This window comes from Pterocles gutturalis, unplaced genomic scaffold, assembly GCF_000699245.1.
Source record: "Pterocles gutturalis isolate BGI_N339 unplaced genomic scaffold, ASM69924v1 scaffold12332, whole genome shotgun sequence".
Taxonomy (NCBI): Eukaryota; Metazoa; Chordata; class Aves; order Pterocliformes; family Pteroclidae; genus Pterocles; species Pterocles gutturalis.
In genome coordinates this window covers 70,831-88,325 of record NW_010112905.1, presented here as the reverse complement: position 1 = coordinate 88,325, position 17,495 = coordinate 70,831, and the positions used below count along the sequence as shown (strand labels likewise).

At 40.4% G+C, this 17,495-nt stretch overlaps 1 protein-coding gene across 1 annotated transcript in view; it reads left to right on the top strand.

Moving 5' to 3' along the window:
* Positions 1 to 45: 45 nt before the first annotated feature.
* Positions 46 to 17,495, top strand: part of LPGAT1 (lysophosphatidylglycerol acyltransferase 1) — a 56,906-nt gene continuing 39,456 nt past the window's right edge. The window contains exon 1 of the mRNA XM_010074247.1: positions 46 to 317. Within this exon, the coding sequence (XP_010072549.1) occupies positions 80 to 317 (238 nt within the window). The 5' untranslated portion in view covers positions 46 to 79. The remainder of the gene's footprint in view (positions 318 to 17,495) is intronic.

Sequence of the window (17,495 nt, the reverse complement as noted above, 5' to 3'; positions counted from 1 at the left end):
GCCCCGGTCGGGAAGCGCTACCTGTGCCTTGTTTCTCCTCTCTCCGCAGGACGGTCCCGCGCCCTCCGCTGTGGAGAGAATGGCCGTGACTCTAGAGCAGGCCCAGCGAGTGGGCTATAGCTGCCTGAAAGCACTCCTCAGGTTCGCTTTTATGGTCGCCAATAACCTGGTTGCTATTCCATCCTACGTCTTGTATTTAATTGTGCTGCAGCCTCTCCGAATGTTGGATAGTAAAAGCTTCTGGTATATCGAAGGAGTGTTATTTAAGTGGCTTTTAGCTATGGTGGCTTCCTGGGGCTGGTGGGCAGGATATACAGGTAAGAATGTCTTATTAACTTAAAATGTACAAATATAAAGATGTAAATAACTGCTAAAACACGGACGGTTTAATATGGGGACATGTAGGGGAATATGTAAATACGGTGGATATGTGGGATGTTTTTCTTTCAGGTTTCTTATACAGATACTTTATATTTCTCTATTGAGATGCTCAATGTCCTGAAACTTTTTTTAAAATCTTAGGTAGAAATTTATTATGTGTTAAGTAAGAGTTTCTCACTCAGTATTTTGTCTTGGGATAATCAGTAGTATTATTTTTCCTAAGTATCTTGATCACTTTACTTTAGTGTTACATGAAAAAGGTGCATCTCCTCAAAAGAGAGTTCGTTATTTGTACTGTGCATGTAACTGATAGAGCCAAACTTTTCTTTATTAAGTCTACGCGTCTCTAAATCATTATCACTTAAACCTATGGGGACACAAGGCTAAAAAGTTTGACACAAAGCTCATGTCAGAAGAGTAGGTCTTCTGTCCCTTGCAACAGCGACTGTCTTTTCTGCTGCTTCAGAATGGAGGGAAACAGAGGGAGTCTCTTTCACACAAATAGTGGTAACACAATGTTTCTCGTCTGTATGGCTCTTCATTTATTGTTAGCAGAGCTAATTATAGAATCTGTAGGGTTTTTCCACTCTGCATGCTTGCTTTGCAGTTATTACTGAACTTATTTTTGCTTGTGAGTATTCATAGTATCATCAAGGTGACGGACTGAACTGAAATATTGAAGAAGCCTCTAGTCTTGTCCTCAAATGCACTGATTTTCATCCTGGCTGCTGCACTTTGTGCAAGAAAAGGGCCTTATGCACTATGCACTTAGACCTTGGAAAGGGGAGGAAATGAATCTACTGAGTGCAAAATACGAACAGCCCTCCTAAAATTCTTTCCTTCTCTTCTGCCCAGGCTGCATCTGCAGGTCTTGTCCATGTAAAGAGGGAAAATAAAGGAGTGGCAGCACGCAGCTCTGGAGTCTGGTCAGACTCCTGATTAGTCAGAAAGTCAGTGTTGACCGATGGAACGCTGTTTTTGTTAGGCTACAAGACCTGAAGCCTCTGTGATTATGTGCCTTTTGGTACCCTGTCGTGTGCCTTTCTGAGATGCACAAGGTTTCTGTGGATACTCTAGGTGAGCTTCCAGTTCTTCTTAAGGAGATGGTGGCAGCAGCTAGCTAGATTCTGGTCTGTTGGGCTAGACCTGTCGCAACGTTGCACTGCTTCAAAATTGCCTTGCCTGGTACAGCTCAAGCTTTTCCAGATATGCTGTTTTAAAAATCTTTATACGTGTTTATATTTGCTCATTAAAAGAAGTCCACATGGTATTTGCAGCGGCAGGTATATTTTTGAAAGTCATCTTTATGCCTTAAAGCACAAGGACCTTCCAGAAGGAAGGATTTACTTTCAAGGTATAGTGTGTATTATTAATTGGAAATGTGAAAGTTTATGGGCATAATGGTAATGTTAAAGTCATACAGAATATAACCCTGGGGATTCACTGTGTATATTGAATGGGCTAGTTAAAATTCAAGCCATTGTCCCGTGACAATACACTTGTCAATTTTTGAAAGAGGTTTCCTTGGGATAGTTTTACTGCTGACTGCAGAACTCTGTGGTTTCTTTTGCCTATTGCTTGGAAAGCGGTCTTAGCATGATCTGCATATCCTAGGGTCTTCCTGAAGCATCTGTTGATTGGTGTTGCTGATGTATCTTGACAATTTGAAATCCTTTGTTTTACAGTCTTGAAATGTCTTAGTATGTTTGTTTGAGTGCAATTTACAAACAGCTACTGAGAAGTGTTTTCTGGGATGGGTGTATGGGTAAGGAGGCCCTTCTTTGCTTTTCACGATAAAGCATGGCTCTTCTTTTGGGGAGGATCAAATGCTTGTACAAAGTCTCAATTTAAATATGTTTTATTTGAAGATAAATATATTTATTATTAAGACATTAACAAGTTATATACTGAAAGCTATAAAATAGCGTCAATTAGCTTTTTATAGAATCACAGAATAGTTTGGGTTGGAAGGGACCTTAGAGATCATCTAGTACTAGCCCCCCTGCCATGGGCGGGGACACCTCCCACTAGACCAGGTTGCTCAAAGCCTCATCCAGCCTGGCCTTGAACACCTCCACAACTTCCCTGGGCAACCTGTTCCAGTGCCTCACCATCCTTACAGTAAAGAATTTCTTCCTAATATCTAATTTAAATCTGCCCTCGTCCAGTTTGAATCCATTACCCCTCGTCCTGTTGCTGCATGCCCTTGTAAAAAGTCCTTCCCCATCTCTCCTGTAGCCCCCTTCAGGTACTGGAAGGCCACTATAAGGTCCCCCTGGAGCCTTCTCCAGGCTGAACAACCCCAACTCTCTCAGCCTGGCCTCATAGGGGAGGTGCTCCAGCCCTCTGACCATCTTTGTGGCCACGCTTCTCTTGATGCAGCTCAGGATACAGTTGGCCTTTTGGGCCTCCAGTGAAAAGAAGATCCCCAGAGGCAGGGTGAGTCAGCGTGCTAGCAGCTTGGGAGAACTGCAGTTGATGGGATGATCCTACAGGCCTTCAACTCAAAAGAGCCACAAAGAAGAAAAGAAGCATGCAAGGCAAAAAAATGAGAAAGGAAAAAACCATACTGAGACTGTTCTCATCATCAGGAAGTATTCCAAATCCTTGCGAGATGCCAAAACAGCTGCCTGAACTAGGTCCTCCCTCCTTGGAACCCAGTGGAGCCCTAAGCCAGCGTGAAAACTGATCTAGAACCATACAGTGATGTAGAATGCTATCTAAAATGAGTTCTAGAATGCTATATAGAACCATAAAGCAACTGAGAATGAGCACTAGAATGCTATCCAGAACCAGAAAAATACCTAGAATCAGCTCTAGAACGCTATCCAACTACACGGACCGCTCTAGAATGCTATCCAGAACCTCAAAAGAAATCTAGAATGAGCTCTAATGCCACCTAGGACCTGAAATGTGATCTAGAGTTAGCTCTAGAATGAGCACTAGAACACTGTCTAGACACACAAAGTGCTCTAGAATCAGCTCTAGAACACCGTCTAGGACCATAGTGTGTCAGCCCTAGAATGCTATTCTGAACCACGAAGTGATCCAGAATGAGCTCTGGAGCCTGATCTAGAGCCATGAAGCGATCTAGAACGCAGTCTAGATTCATAAAGCGATCCAGAACCATAAAGCGAACACAGTGTAGAACCACCTCCCTGCCAAAAGCTCAACTCTGCACACTGACAGCTCAAGTTCAGTTTTTCATCTACCAACACCCCCAAGTCCTTCTCCTCAGGGCTGCTCTCAAGCCATTCTCCACCCTGCCTGTGTGTGGGACCTCGCACTTGACTTTGTTGAACTTCATGAGGTACAGAGTATGTCTTCAACATACATAGAGCAGTTTGTGTCTGTTTCCAGACTGATGGATTTATAAAAGACTGCAGCTAGGTCCTCTCTTTTTAGAGAGTGCAACATAACTAATTCAGAACTGAAATACTACTTTATTAGAGTTGGTGTCTAAGACTTGCGGTGGTTCGTCTGAAAGAGATGTTGCTCCAGAATTCTTCTGTTTCCAATTCTAAAAACTAAGTCAAAGATAGGCTTAAATATGTTCCATCTTTGAAAAAGTAAATACAAGATAGTAGGTATGTATGAGTTAATTGAGAAGATTAAGGATTTTTTCTTTTTCTTTTCTTTGGCATAGCAGAGCAGTTGGTGAGTTGGGTTTTTTTTCTGTTCGTTTTCTTGATTGAGCAGGTAACTAGCTAAATAAGTTTACTTGTCTTTTAATTGGAGGTAGTTTTCTGCTTCCATTGTGTTGAAGGTGTGTTTCAGTTTTTTAATTCGTTTACTTTTTCCCTTCCTGAGCTTGGATCATCTTTTGTGTGAGAAGTGACATAAACCATTTTTAATTAGGGACTTAAACTCAGCCTGCAAAATAGTTTCAGGGCAGACTTTTTTTTCCCCTGTAAGTTTGTATGTAACGTGTCAGAGAGAGCTCAACACCAAATGAAGAAAATATGGTGAATGTGAGGTTTTCCTTCTGGGCTTTGCTGCTGTTGCATAATTGTTTGTAAATTTTATTGAATAAAGCTGGAAGAGCTGAGGAAAACTCATGAACTAGGTCGGCCTTTCTGCTCCCCACCCCCACATAAACCTGTGTTTTTGTGCTAGGATCCTAGAGGATTTCTCAGAGAAATTACATGATCTGTGTCTGTATCAGCAGCCCTAATCTGTGCTTTTTGATAAACGTGTTTCTGTTTGCAGATGCACTTGATGTTACATAAAAAGCATATAACTGAACAAGCAAAATAAATGAAGGAATGGAAAGAGAAATTGTAAAGGTCACTCTCCTTTCCCTAATCTTTTTCTTCTTAAGAATCAAGCATGAGAGAGAACTTGGGTATAATTGGTTATCTTTGATTTTTAAAGGGCAGAGTATGATAAATATCTATGTTGTTCTCTTGAACTCTATAGTATTTCTTATAAAAGGGAAAACTGAGTGTCTTTTTATGAATAACATTCAGACAGTCTACCAATGCTATTTTACTTTTATGTGCTTTCAGAAAGGTCTTCCTATTACTCTTCTAAGTCTTTTTCTTTTTTGAAGGCTTTTTATATAAACGTATTGCTCTCCTTGTAGGAGCTGTTCAGTTAGGACACTTGGAATCCGCATATTAGTGTGATTTGAAAGGCACCTTTGAATAACACTTGTAAATATTTTCCTGCGTTTGTTGGAAGATGCATTCTTAAAAAAGCAAACTCGAGAGTGCTTGATCCTTTGGCAAGTAAGTTTTTTTCCCCATACTATAATTTGTCATTTCATATGCAAGTAAACCAGAAACCACTGAATAGTGCAGTAGATGTAGTGGGCTGGAGATGGAGCATATTTGTGGCTGTGATCTCCTTGCTCACCTGCAAAACTAGTTCTAAAGCAACCATCTTCTAGGTCTGAATGTCTTTGGGCAAGTAACTATTGCAGACTAAAGTTTAATATCCCTACTCCTGATCAAATTGCTAAAAAGGGAGCTGCTATAAACAAGCTTGCTGTGCTTAAATGCACTTAGACAAACTGTTTTGTTGTATTCTCCTGCTGTGTAAATGCAGAAGTTCGCCATTAGCCTGTGACAGTGTTGGTGCCGTATTGCAATTAGAAGTCTCTATGGCAGCAGAGTAATCGGTCAGCAATGCAGTCCTGATACTCATGATGCTCATCTTGTGCTTCCCTCTGCTCTGCACAGCTCGGTCCCATTGTAGGGAGCAGTGGCGTGTGCTCAACCTGCACCTCTGGCTGGGGACAGGGAGGAGCTGGTGGAGGGTGAGTGTCCTCTGTCCGCAGGAACCCACAGCGCTCTTCTGCCTGACAGAGCACCAGGGGAGAGAAGTGTTGCATGTGGTCAGCAGGGTTGTGTGCATCTTGGGAGTGGGTTTCCTTGACACTTGTGCTCTCCAGCAGTAAAGAGGACAACTCAACAAAACCTCCTGTTTCAGCCTCCTGCCAGCACATATGGTCTTGCAGTAGCATTGGAGAAGTTGGTGGGCTGTGGGCTGCTCAAAGGTAGGGTAATACACCTCTGTTACCACACACAAAAATAGTCTTAGTGGTGTGAGGATGATTACGGGTATGATGATATTATTATTTTATAATAATGAAAAGTGAACTAATCCTATGGTATTGCCTGTTCCTGTTCTGTGTCAACCAGTAACATTTTAAAGATTTGCTGTAAGAATATGCTGGTTTTATCAATATGAGGAGAATTTCCCTTTCTTCCTTCTTTGTTATTCAGACAAGTACAGTAAAAGTGAGATTTGGATTTTTAGTTGTGTCCCCTCTCCTATCCCCTCAAGTGATTTAAAATTTATTGGCTGATTCGTATGTATGATTAAGTGGTGATTGCTCTACAATTCTTTCAGCAGCCATACTTTTTTTTTCTCTAATTCAAAATCTTTGTTTCCATTTCGTCAGTCAACAGCCTCAACTCCTTTAATTTTCTAAGAGTGTGAATATTTTTGTCTTGCAGAACTGTAAAAGATACAGGTGGAGTTGCTGTGACAACACTTCCTCGGTGCAGACAGCATCTGCTGCCTGTGCTGCTTCTCATGGCAAGTCGGCCCCTCTCCTCGGGCAGGAAGTGCAGCAGAAGCTGGAGAACAGCACATGAGATAAAGTAAACTTTTTGTCCCAAATAAGGCAGGAGGTATTATTTCAGGAGAGCTACTACGTATTTAACCCTGCCATTGTCTTCTGCCCTCCTCTGTTCCCTCAGTATGATTTTAACTGGCAGTATTTTGGGTTTGTGACTGTTCACTCTGAGGACTGGGCAGAAAGGTGCGTGGGGGAAACACATGTTTTTTGAGGTCAGGCAGTGTGTGAAATGGAAAAACAAAACTGTTCCTGTTTTGTATTATTTTTTAATGTGCAGAAATACCTGCTGTGACTCAGTAGATTTAGATAGCAACATACCACACAAAGTTTTAGTTTATGCTCTGCATGTGTGTTGAGTTCCTACGTAATCAGGGGCTTAAATGCCACTTTTTCTGATGAGTATAATTTACGTGTAGGTTATGCTGAGATGAAGCTGGGATCTTTGAATCTATTTTGCTGTTCATTAGAGGAAGTTTGTGTGTAACTTGTGAGCTGTCTTGATAAGAAAAGGTCGGAGTTGAATCAGCTGGGGACATTGGAGCTGTTTCTACAGCGGTGTCAGAGCAAAGGTTCATTGTGCCTTTGCGTAAGAGTCGGTAAGGGGTACAGTGAACTTACTGTCAGCTTCTTGGTGGAAGTGATGTGTCTGTTTGTAAAGAATGCTATACCGTGGCTCTTGTCCTATTTTAATAATATGTAAAACCCCACCAGGAAATTCCCGTCCCTCGTTTTTGGAACATGAGTTACAGGCTTTGCCATACTACTTTGTAGTTCATCTAGTGACAGCAATGTGTCAAAAGCAGTAATGCTTATCTTTCATTTTCCTCTTGCATCATGTAACCATAAAGGGTCATTCCAAAAGATTAGATATTGAAATGCTCTCTGAATTTTCTTTTTAGAAAGCTACTGCCTTCTGGCACAAAACTTAAAGTTGTTGTTTTTTTGCTAGTGATATTTTTGTTGGTTGTTGCTATTTATATATATATATATATTTTTTTTTTTTTTTTCTTCCAGAATGGGTTAGTCTCTGCTCCTATTTCACCTGCTGTGGATAATACAAAAACTATTGCAGGTATACCAACTGTGTCACATCTGCCTAAGGATAGTAAAGATGAAATTATTGAGGAATACCTGTACAGAAAGGTGTGATTATTTAAGTCCAGGAATGGCTGTGGGATGCTTCTAAATTAGCTTATGCGCTAACAGCCAAAGGAAGACAAAGTTTTGGGAATCCTGGGTTCTGTTCCTGCTTATGGCTGGGTTCGCTATTTTTAGGACGTGTTTTCATCCCGCCTAGTTGTTCTCGGCCTTTGTTTTTAGCATGTGTATTCACGCTAGTCGTCTTCTCCCTTCGTTGCTGGTTGAGTGCCTGAAAGGATATGAGTAAGAATACCTGAGAGATTATGTGTCTGTTCTCTGCACTTTTTCTAGTTCTCTTTCCTGGTGGTAGGCTTTTAGGAACCATGTGAAATAACTGCAGGAAAGCTTTTGTCCAGCTCTGATTTGGAGAAGCAAAATCTTAGGGAGTTGAATTCCTTGTCTGTAAATTCTTTGCAGAGTGTGTGAAGGAAAAATTTTTTGCTGTCTTGAAAGTATGATCGTGTCTCTATTGGAATGTGTCAGGACGATGCCTTTATGTCAGAGATGCAATTTCTCATTCTCATTTAATATAAATGTCCTAAAGCATAGAAATTTTAGAACTTTCCAAGAAAACTGGAGTAAAAATGATAGATGTTTACTGTGGTTAAAACCTATTTTTTCTGTCATTTTGTTCTGAGAATTTACTTTTTTAGAATGAAACTCGAAAAAAAATAAGAGAATATATCCCTTTCCCTTTCTCTGTCTTGTGTGTACAAGGGACAGAGAAGTCTTGCCAAAGGTTAAGTTCAGCAAGGTTTTAAGCTGCTGAAAACAGGATCTTAAAAATGAGAGAGTTGTGCAACCTTAATTAGACAGGGCAGTTAGTAAAGCCTTTATGGAATATAAGCTTAGCGGTGTAACTTTGCAGTGTGAACTGAGCCAAAATACAGCTCCAAGATATGTAATCTGCTCTCATTTATTACAGTGGAATATAAACTCTGATGCTTAAGATGACACGTCAAATGTGGGATTGCATAATGTCATTGCACTGCTGTTGCAGTCACCACAGTTCAGATAATATCCAGCCATTTGTATCTGTAGTTACTGAAATAAATAAGGCTAATATGTTTGCGTTCCTAAAAATGCTCCTTGACACCAGTGAGGGATTCTACATATGAGGCTGGAGGGGTTTTTTTGGAAGGTTTTTTGGGTTTTTTTGGTCCCCCCACAAGCATTTCAAGCAGAGAATGCTGCTGAAGAAAGCCAGTCCCAGCCTTTCAGACTCATCCTACCACTGCTGCTTCAGTTTTGTTGCCCAAATATTTTGATGATTGTGTGGTGACCTGAATCATGGCCCTGATCCACACTAAAACTACCCACCTTTTTTTTTTGCTGAGTGACTTACAAAACACAGTCCCTAACCCAGTCCATTTTGTGGGTATGGTGAAAGAAGAAGGTGAGTACAAATAGCAAAGGGAAATTAGAGGAAGGAACTGCATCCTTTGATGACAGTACCAGCTTTAATGTGTTTGTTGAACTACTGCTTATGACCCCAATTCACGAGAGCAGTCCTATGTGGGATAGGACTCTAGTATGTGCATTAAATATGAGTGAAGTTGACTTCTTCACCTTTTCTTACTGTTTTTTTAACTGGTAGTGTTGTTTGCACTGGAAAAGTGCCTTCTGCAAAGTTCCTTTTGGGAAGAAAACGAAGTGTAGGGTGAGGACAAAGGGTTATCATAAACAGAAAACTGGTTGATAAAGGAATGAAAAGACCAGTGTTCATTTTGGTGAAAGCTTAGCAGTGGGGTTCCTCTGATGTTTTGTATGGGTACTGTTGGAGTTTGTCAGCTACAGGGACAAACTTCCAAAGAAGTAAAGAACTTCAAAAGTACTTCAGTTGTATGAATAACCAACAAAATGCAGGAGTTGTTCAGTGTTGAACAGTCCGAAGTAATAAACATTTAAGTAAAATAGCAGTTTGGGAAAGATTAGTATCATGATGGAGAGCTTAGGGAAAGTTTTGGCTCAGTGCACAACTATTCCTTGTGTTACAAAATATGTAAAGATCAGGACAGAGAATAATACTAAAGAATATCAGTGGTTCAACTTCACACTTCACTGTTTTTGTCTTGGTGGTTTAAAAGCTATTGAAGAATTAAGAAGGAGCTCTAAGAGGGTCAACAGCTTAATTAGTGCAAGCTGAAATCAAATCCGAACAATTTCATTCACAGCTGAACTTGAATCAGAACTGAATTAGACAACTTGGTGATTCGGTTTCCTGGGCAGAATAGAGTAGAGTGATGCAATCTCCCTGACTCTGTGTAAGGAAGGGGACTTCTAGTGTCATTGCAAGGTAGAACGTTAGTCTTTTAAAATTTAAGAAGACAGCAGCACCTGGGGTTTTTGTTTGTTTGTTTTTTTCTCAAATACTTTCATTATGTCTTTTCACAAATACATACTTCGGAGGATACTGTCAATGGTGTTACTGCTTTTGAGTCATACAACCTAACCTAAAAACTTTTTGTTTAAACATTATAGTTCAAAAGGGTGAGAATTGTCCCTGTTTAAGGTGTCTTAATAGTTTAAACTAGCTCAGAGATTCACCTTGGTTTTGTAATTTAAGTAAAGGGGGAGAGGAACGATTAATAGCTTCACACTTATGTAGAACTAAAAATAGACATGGTGTTCTAAGAGCAAGGGCCAGCGGTGCTGCTGTTTGGGAGGACTTGGGTTCTGGAAAGTTGAATCATTAGGACAACAGCATGAGTGCTTGTGGATGTGGTTTTTTGGTGGCAAAAAGGAAGATTTTGTTTGAGGTTTTTTAATTTAGTTTTAATTTGTTTTCTAGCATCCAGAAGTTACAAGCATCTGCAGTGTCTGTGAAAGTCTGTAGTGTCTGTACTTGCTAGAACTGGGGAAAAAAACCTAAACAACATCAATATTAAAGAATCCGTATTTTTGGTTAATTTAAGCATCAGTTCCATTTGAATGTGGTGTTTAGGGTCACCATTGAACACCATTTTAATGTAATTTGGTGACTTGGCTGTTTTATTATCTATGTAGGTAAATGTGACAGTGTTTTAAGGGTACTTTCCTGGTGGGATTAAGCTACTTGTTTAACAGCTATTCTTTCTCTCACCCCTACCACACTTGATTTTGCCTCCTTGCAAGTTCGTGTGCAATTGACCAGATGGTTCAGATTTCAGACATAATGGTGTTCTCATGAGTTGTGTGAAAACTGGCAGCTGAGCAGAGGAGAGAGAGACCCAAGCTGGTGCCTCAGCTGAGGGCAGCACAGGCAGATTTGGCCATTGTATGTCTTGTTTGACATCTGCTGCACATCCAACTGGTGCATCGATGGGTTTGGGTTTTTTGCAGTGCTGGCATATCTCGTCTAGCCTGTTGAGGAGGGGGAGGTTAGACAACAAGTCTTTGGGAAAGCAGGCTTTGTGACTTCTGCTGCTTCTGGAACAACATGTTAAGCGAGCAGTGACAGAGGGAGTATGAAGCAGCATCCTTTCCTTTGAAAGATCTTTAGTCTACCTTGCTTATCCTTTTAGATCCAAAAGGCATATGCAGATAACTGTTTAGTCTTAATATTAGGAAAAAGGATAAGGTGGTGAAAGAACTTAAAGTATTGTGTTTTTAAGACTTTCTACTCTGCATGTAAAGCAGGAGTTGGCGCAGCCTCCTAAAAGGAGGACTGGAAGGACGGCAACCTGTCTGAAATTCTCAAGAAGGAACAGTGATGCTCAGATTACTGCAGGCAGGGCAGAGCCAAAGAGGAAGTCAGTTATGAATCTGACACAGGGACGTGTAGAAACATGAGGCTCGAGGTGTATTTGGAAAGACGTGGGAGAGAGCAACAGTGTGGGTGGTAAGCAGCGTGAGAGTCTGTCAGGAAGAGTTCTGTACGACCGTGCAGCACACGTGAAGGCATTACATCAGAAAGGTGGCCTCTTGGGTTTGTACCTGAACCTGGTCTGATTTGATATGCGTAAATATATAGATTGCCTGGCAAAACTCCAGCGCCGGTAACTGCCAGTTTCCTTTCCAAATACATTTTTTCACATGGAGAATATATCCATTTTTATTTCCTGTGCATGTTCCTGGCATAAAATTCAGTTGTTTTTCCTCCTAGCAACAGTTTTGCTTGGAAATAAATATAGCTGTAGCCTGTGTATGCACTAATATACCATGAAGGACCTATGAAGTTTAGTTTACATTTGTAAAAATGCTTTCAGATGAAGGTACACTTAATATAAATGTGTGTCTGTTAAGCCTTTTACATGTGTGTACTATATGAAAACAAACAGAGGAATATTTTGTGTGTGTGAGAGTCTTCTGTCTGTGTCATCAAACCTCATACTTTACACTTCTAACCTAGTAATGAACGTAGGGGATGTGACAACAGCAAAACCTTTTCCCAGGTAATTATGTTGTCTTGGATGTGCTTAAAAATCATCTGCTGCCTGCTTTGGGCTTCTGGAGTTTGACAAGATTTTTACAGACTGGAGAAGCACTTTTGTCCCCCATCTGTTTTGGAGGGAGAAAATGCTGAAACACGCCTTTTTCCCTCCTTTATTGCTCACGTTCCGTACAAATGTTTTAACGGCTTGCTAAGCTTAAAAAGCTGAATTGTGGTGTAGCTGTGCGTTAGGGTTATCTGAGTGGCTGCTGTGGTGAAGAAAGAAGTGTAGCAGGTGGCTTGCACCTTCTCTTTTGCATCCCATTACTGCCCTTTCTGGATACTTTGCAAAAACAATGTGGTAAATCTGAGTGTTTGGTCACTCACTGGATTTACTTTGAGGCAGGGTTTCTCTGAGCAAAGTACGGAGGATTCAGTTGGATAGGTAGAATTCGATGTCTGAAGCGTAGTGATCAAAGCTCCTACTCTGTGAGAGTGCTAGAGTTTTGTAGCCTGAATAAATCTATTTTTGTCTACCTTCCTTTTTGTCTGAGGAAAAGAGTAGTTTGTAACACTTTTTGCAAGTGCTTCATGAATAAGGGCACTTGTAGCCACAGATCGTAAAGTGCTTACAGTCCCTATTGCTACCCACAGATTTAGGAGTATTTGCATCAATAATTTAATTGTAAAGTGGAATTTTGAGATTCATAATACCTTCTTGCATTTGTGGTACACTTGCTATATTTGAAATGGAGAAGTCCATTTCCAAGGTCTCTTTACTGTCATTGCAGCAGCATATTTCAAAACTGGGATGTGGGTATTTCATTGAAAGCTGCACTGAATGTTAGTCTGTGCGCTGGGGATGAAGGGTAGGTATTGAAGACAGCCATTCAGAATGTTTCAATAAATTTGTTTGTATCAAGTCCAACCATTTTATGTCAGTAAAAAGTACTAGTGGAACTCCCACCGAGAGTGTCAGACACAAATCCAAGGTATTTTGTCAGCAGGTGTAAGAGGATTATTTGTTTTGTAATAGTAACAGATGCCAGAGAGCTAAACTTTTTTTAAAATTAGGAACAGTAAACTTTCTGCTGCTGCTTCATTGAGGTACATGAGATAGAATGATCTAATGAGAGAGGCTGGTTTTTTCCTGCTAATTACTTCATTTGTGATAGGCTGAGAGTGACGTTAAAGGCGTTGCTTCTGATTTTATGATAATGGACTTCTGCTTACTGGCAACTTAAAACATGGCCACACACTTAATTCTTAAGAGTCACTGAACTGGTATAGGATAACCTGGAATAAATTTAAATGTGATAAGATGCTTTGTTGCTTGAATCATTCGCTGCGTCATACCAGCAAAAGTACTAGTGTAAATTCCCAGCTAGAATTATTATCGTATGCTTTCTCCAGCATGCTCTTCAAACTTACTGTTGCCTTTTGTTTTAATAATGGGACTTGCATAAACTGAACATAGGAATTTGCTGTTATGTTAGTCTGCATCATTAGCTTCTTATTGTTTTATGATTAAACTATTTTGATTAAATTTGTGGTAAATGAACATTATTTTCACCCTGGCCTTTATAAAATCCATTATTTGGGAAAAAAAAAAAAGAACAGAGTACCTAAGAAGTCCAAGAGGAAGTGTTTTTATAGTTCTTGTTCATACCATAACTACTTTTTTGTAAAAACTGTTGTTTGTAGTGTGGGTGAGAAGTTTAAAGTCCTTGAAACCTAATGGTGCAAACATTTAAGGCTTCTTTTAAAAGGTTTGTCTTTCTGCTTCCTTACATCTGTATCCAGTTATTTTTGATTCTTTGCGTGCCTTTCATTATTAAGTTTTCCTGTCCACACTGCAACTTACAGGTCCAATGGCTTGGTTCTGTTTTGTGGAATATGGCAACACTAACCCACTGGAACTGGAGGGTGGTGCAGAGATGTATGGGGGGAGGAGAGAATAGTGCTGCAGCTGTTGGATTAGTAGCTGGGTTTATTGCTTGAGGATAATGATTTTTAGATTATGCTACTTCTGCAATTTTAAAATACACTGTTTGAATGTGTATTTCTGTTCTTACGATCATTCAGGCTCTCAGTTGCTCTGGTTTTTCTGTCCAGAGTTGACAGAGTTGAAGAGGTTTAAATGGTCAATGTCCTTCAAGTGGAGAGAAGCTCCTCAGTTCTGAGGTCACTGTAGGGACGCGGTAAATAAATGCACAGAATGTCCTTTTGCCTTTCCCGTGTAGGCCATTTAACAGAGATAATCTAAAAGTAAAGGTTTTTCCAAATACATCTGGCACCACTTTTATGTGTTGATTATTTTACTGTATCGTGAGCTGGGCTGAAAAAGTCAGCTGTATAACAAGACAGCATCAACAGCGTTTTTTTCGACCTGAAGAATATGAAGAGGTAACTGCAAGGTAACTGAAGTTGTTCTAGATACACAGAAGGTAACGAGCAGCGCTGGGATATAGGGGTGGTCTTACCACATTCAGAATCTTGATTTTCAGTAATAATAGTGTTGGTTTTCTTGACTTGAACCTTCAACCAACAATTAAAGTCATGCAGTTTGCTTCCATTATGAGGAAAAATTGATGAAGATGTGTTATTTTTTTAAATCAATATGACTTATTTAAAGGATATATGCAAAATCATGATTTTCTGAGCTCTGTTGTATTTGAACACTGGGAAAACAGTATTCTTGCTCAGTAGTGTAATTGTGGGGTTTTTTAACCTAGCACATATTCTGGAAAGTACAGTCTTAATTCTAACCTGTAGTCACTCTGACAGCTTTTCTTGATATATACCGTTTTGGCTGGAACCCTGGCCTGCAGCTGGTCCTGGTGGTACAGGTCTAGAGCTAAGGGGTTGAATCCTGAGGGGCTGGTTGAGCCTTTTCACTGTGCTGTTTAGTTAGGCTTGGTATGTAGAGAGAGATGAATGCAAACTCGCACTTGGAGTTCTAGGCAAGTTCCACATCTTGTTTAAAGAAAAAGTAATTTTTGCTCACTTCCAGCCCTATTACCTTTCTGTTTTCTGTATTTGATAAACTTTAAGGTGCTTCAGAGAATTTCATTGGTCCCAGAGAACCCTTGATTAGTGACCTCTCTAGCTACAGTGTAAGTGCACTAGAATGATGTACTTTATCAGCTTCTATAAGAATTTTCTCTGCCTCTTTGTGCAATCCAGTGCCATTTTTTTGCATTTTGCATGTCTTCTACCTTGAAGAGCCTCTTGTATAGCACTCTGAAAAGTTTGTGGTCCCAAAATATACAGCTGCTTAAAACTTGCAGTTAAAAATGGAAGTGAGACTTCCAACCATGTCTTTTCATTGCTAGCTAGCTTTTCCTTTCCCTTGTGCAGCAGGTAATTACTAAATTCGGTTGAGTTCTTCCACTGTCCCCAGAAAGACTTGGTATTCCATGGCCTTGGGATATTTGTTGTAAGATTGCTGAATATGTCATGTTATTTCTGCAGCTGTGGTGGGTTTGTTTTTTTTTTTTTGCGAAAAACATCTGAAAAGATTCTAGATAGTCTGGTTTCCTTGAAACTAGGTAGGAGGCTTGCAATCTACAAATGTTAAAGGGAAAGGAAATGGCCATCTCTTCCTGAGCAGGGTCATTGCTATATGCCACCAGTCACTTGCTCTTTAAAGCCACATTTTCGATTTGCCTGACTTGGAAATCTAGATTTGAGTAGGAGCAGAATCTTCTGTATGCCTAGCTGTGGCTTTCCAAATAGCTAACTTTTTTTTTTTTAAGTGCTGAACAGCAATTTTTGCAGAATTTTGTTGTAACAGAGCTGTCTCCCTCTTAAGTAACAGTGAAAATTTTGTGGAGTCTTTATCAGGAGTTCATTTTGGGCAGTTACCACAGAATACACTTAAGCTTTTTTTTAACACATTCAAGTCTTACGTATCCCTGTCCAGAAGCAGTAAGGACTTAAATCTGTCCACTTCAAAAACAAAAGCAAAAAATCTACTGTGGGTTACACCTACCTGTTTACCTGTTTATGATAATATGTGGTCCTTATCTTTGTTTTTTTTTATGGCAGTCAAACTCTGCTTGTGCCTTTTTGTCTTCTTGAAACAGAACTACAGGTTTTCCCCAGTTGCTTGTTCGAAAGCTTACTTCCGTCTTGTGGGTGCATTTCTTTCCAGTGGAGCCTTTCTCCAGTTTCCCCAGTATTTGTATATTTCTGGATTATACAGTGCAGACTGTGTTTCTGTTGCATAGAGAAGAAAGTTTGATTCCTAACAGAAAGTCCTGTGGTGTTGCAGTGCGCAACTCTGTGTAAGGTGCCGAATAGTTCAGTGGAAGCTGTGGCAGTGCTGTAGTCCTGTATGATGGCTTGTTGATGATTAGTTTGTTTTAGCCAGCTTGCACTAGACCGGCTAGTTTGCACCTTGCATTTCTTCTGTTTCTGTTTTGAATTAAGATTCTCAGAGGTAAGGGCTTAGGCTGCAAAGCAGGGTTCAGCCGTTTTCCCTGCTTTGGAAGAGGTCGTCCTCTCTCTGGGAAACAGGGCTGCTGATTCACGAGTCGTTGGCTTTGCATAGGCCATTACCCTAATGGGATTTTCACACAGTTGGTTTGGATAGACTGCTTTTTGGTGTCAATTACGCAATCTGAAAAGTATCCCTTTACTTGGCCGTGAACCTGGGTGTGTTCTCTGGGCATTGTCTCCCCTGAAACCTGACTGGGGAGATGTGCTTCTGTCCTGCATCTGTTAGCTTTGCAAGGCTGTATGATACGGTAGCTGTACTTCTTGAGCCACCTTAACAGTCGAGGGAGGTGAAGTACCTTAGGAAGGACTCTGGCATCACTGGGAACTTCACATCTGGACACCCAAGCAACAGGATCAAGTTAGTAATGCATACCATTGTCAGTGACTCAAAAGGAAACTGTAGTAATGGTATTGTGTTTTGTGATACTGCCCCTGGGTGGGTTGTACTGCCTAGACAGCGAATTCTGCAAAGACAGCTCAGCTTATTGTTACGATGCAGTAATTTAACTGTGACAGAAGGGGTGCTTTCAGAGTGCTCTCTTAGGAAGAAAATATTTCATTTAATTTGCTTTCCCCAAGCAAATCCAAAACCCACTAAAAATCAAACAGCTGTCTCCCTGTCCTTCCCAAAATAGCAGTTTTGTAGCGTCTCTGGCACATGGCTATAATTTTTTTGTAACAAGAACATTTATCTTTCTCTCCTGTACTTAAGCTTCCAGGGAAAAGGAGAAGAGTGGGAGGATGCACGTTTTTAACATGCTCTAATGTTCTTTAAAAGAACAAAATTCAGTGTGCCATGGTCTAAAGTCCACAACGTGTCTAACAAGTTTGTTTGTTTTAAAAATAAATTCATACCAATTTAGAAGTCAACTTAGGTGACTCAAGCTGGTTATGCTCTGCACACTGGGCCAACGGGGACTTGTCTGGCAGGTTTTCCAGTGTAGCAGATCGCAGTTCCATAAGGATTCATTCTGACCAAACTGGTGCTTGCTGCCCCATCATCCCACCTTCTTCTGATAGCTCTGATTGTGC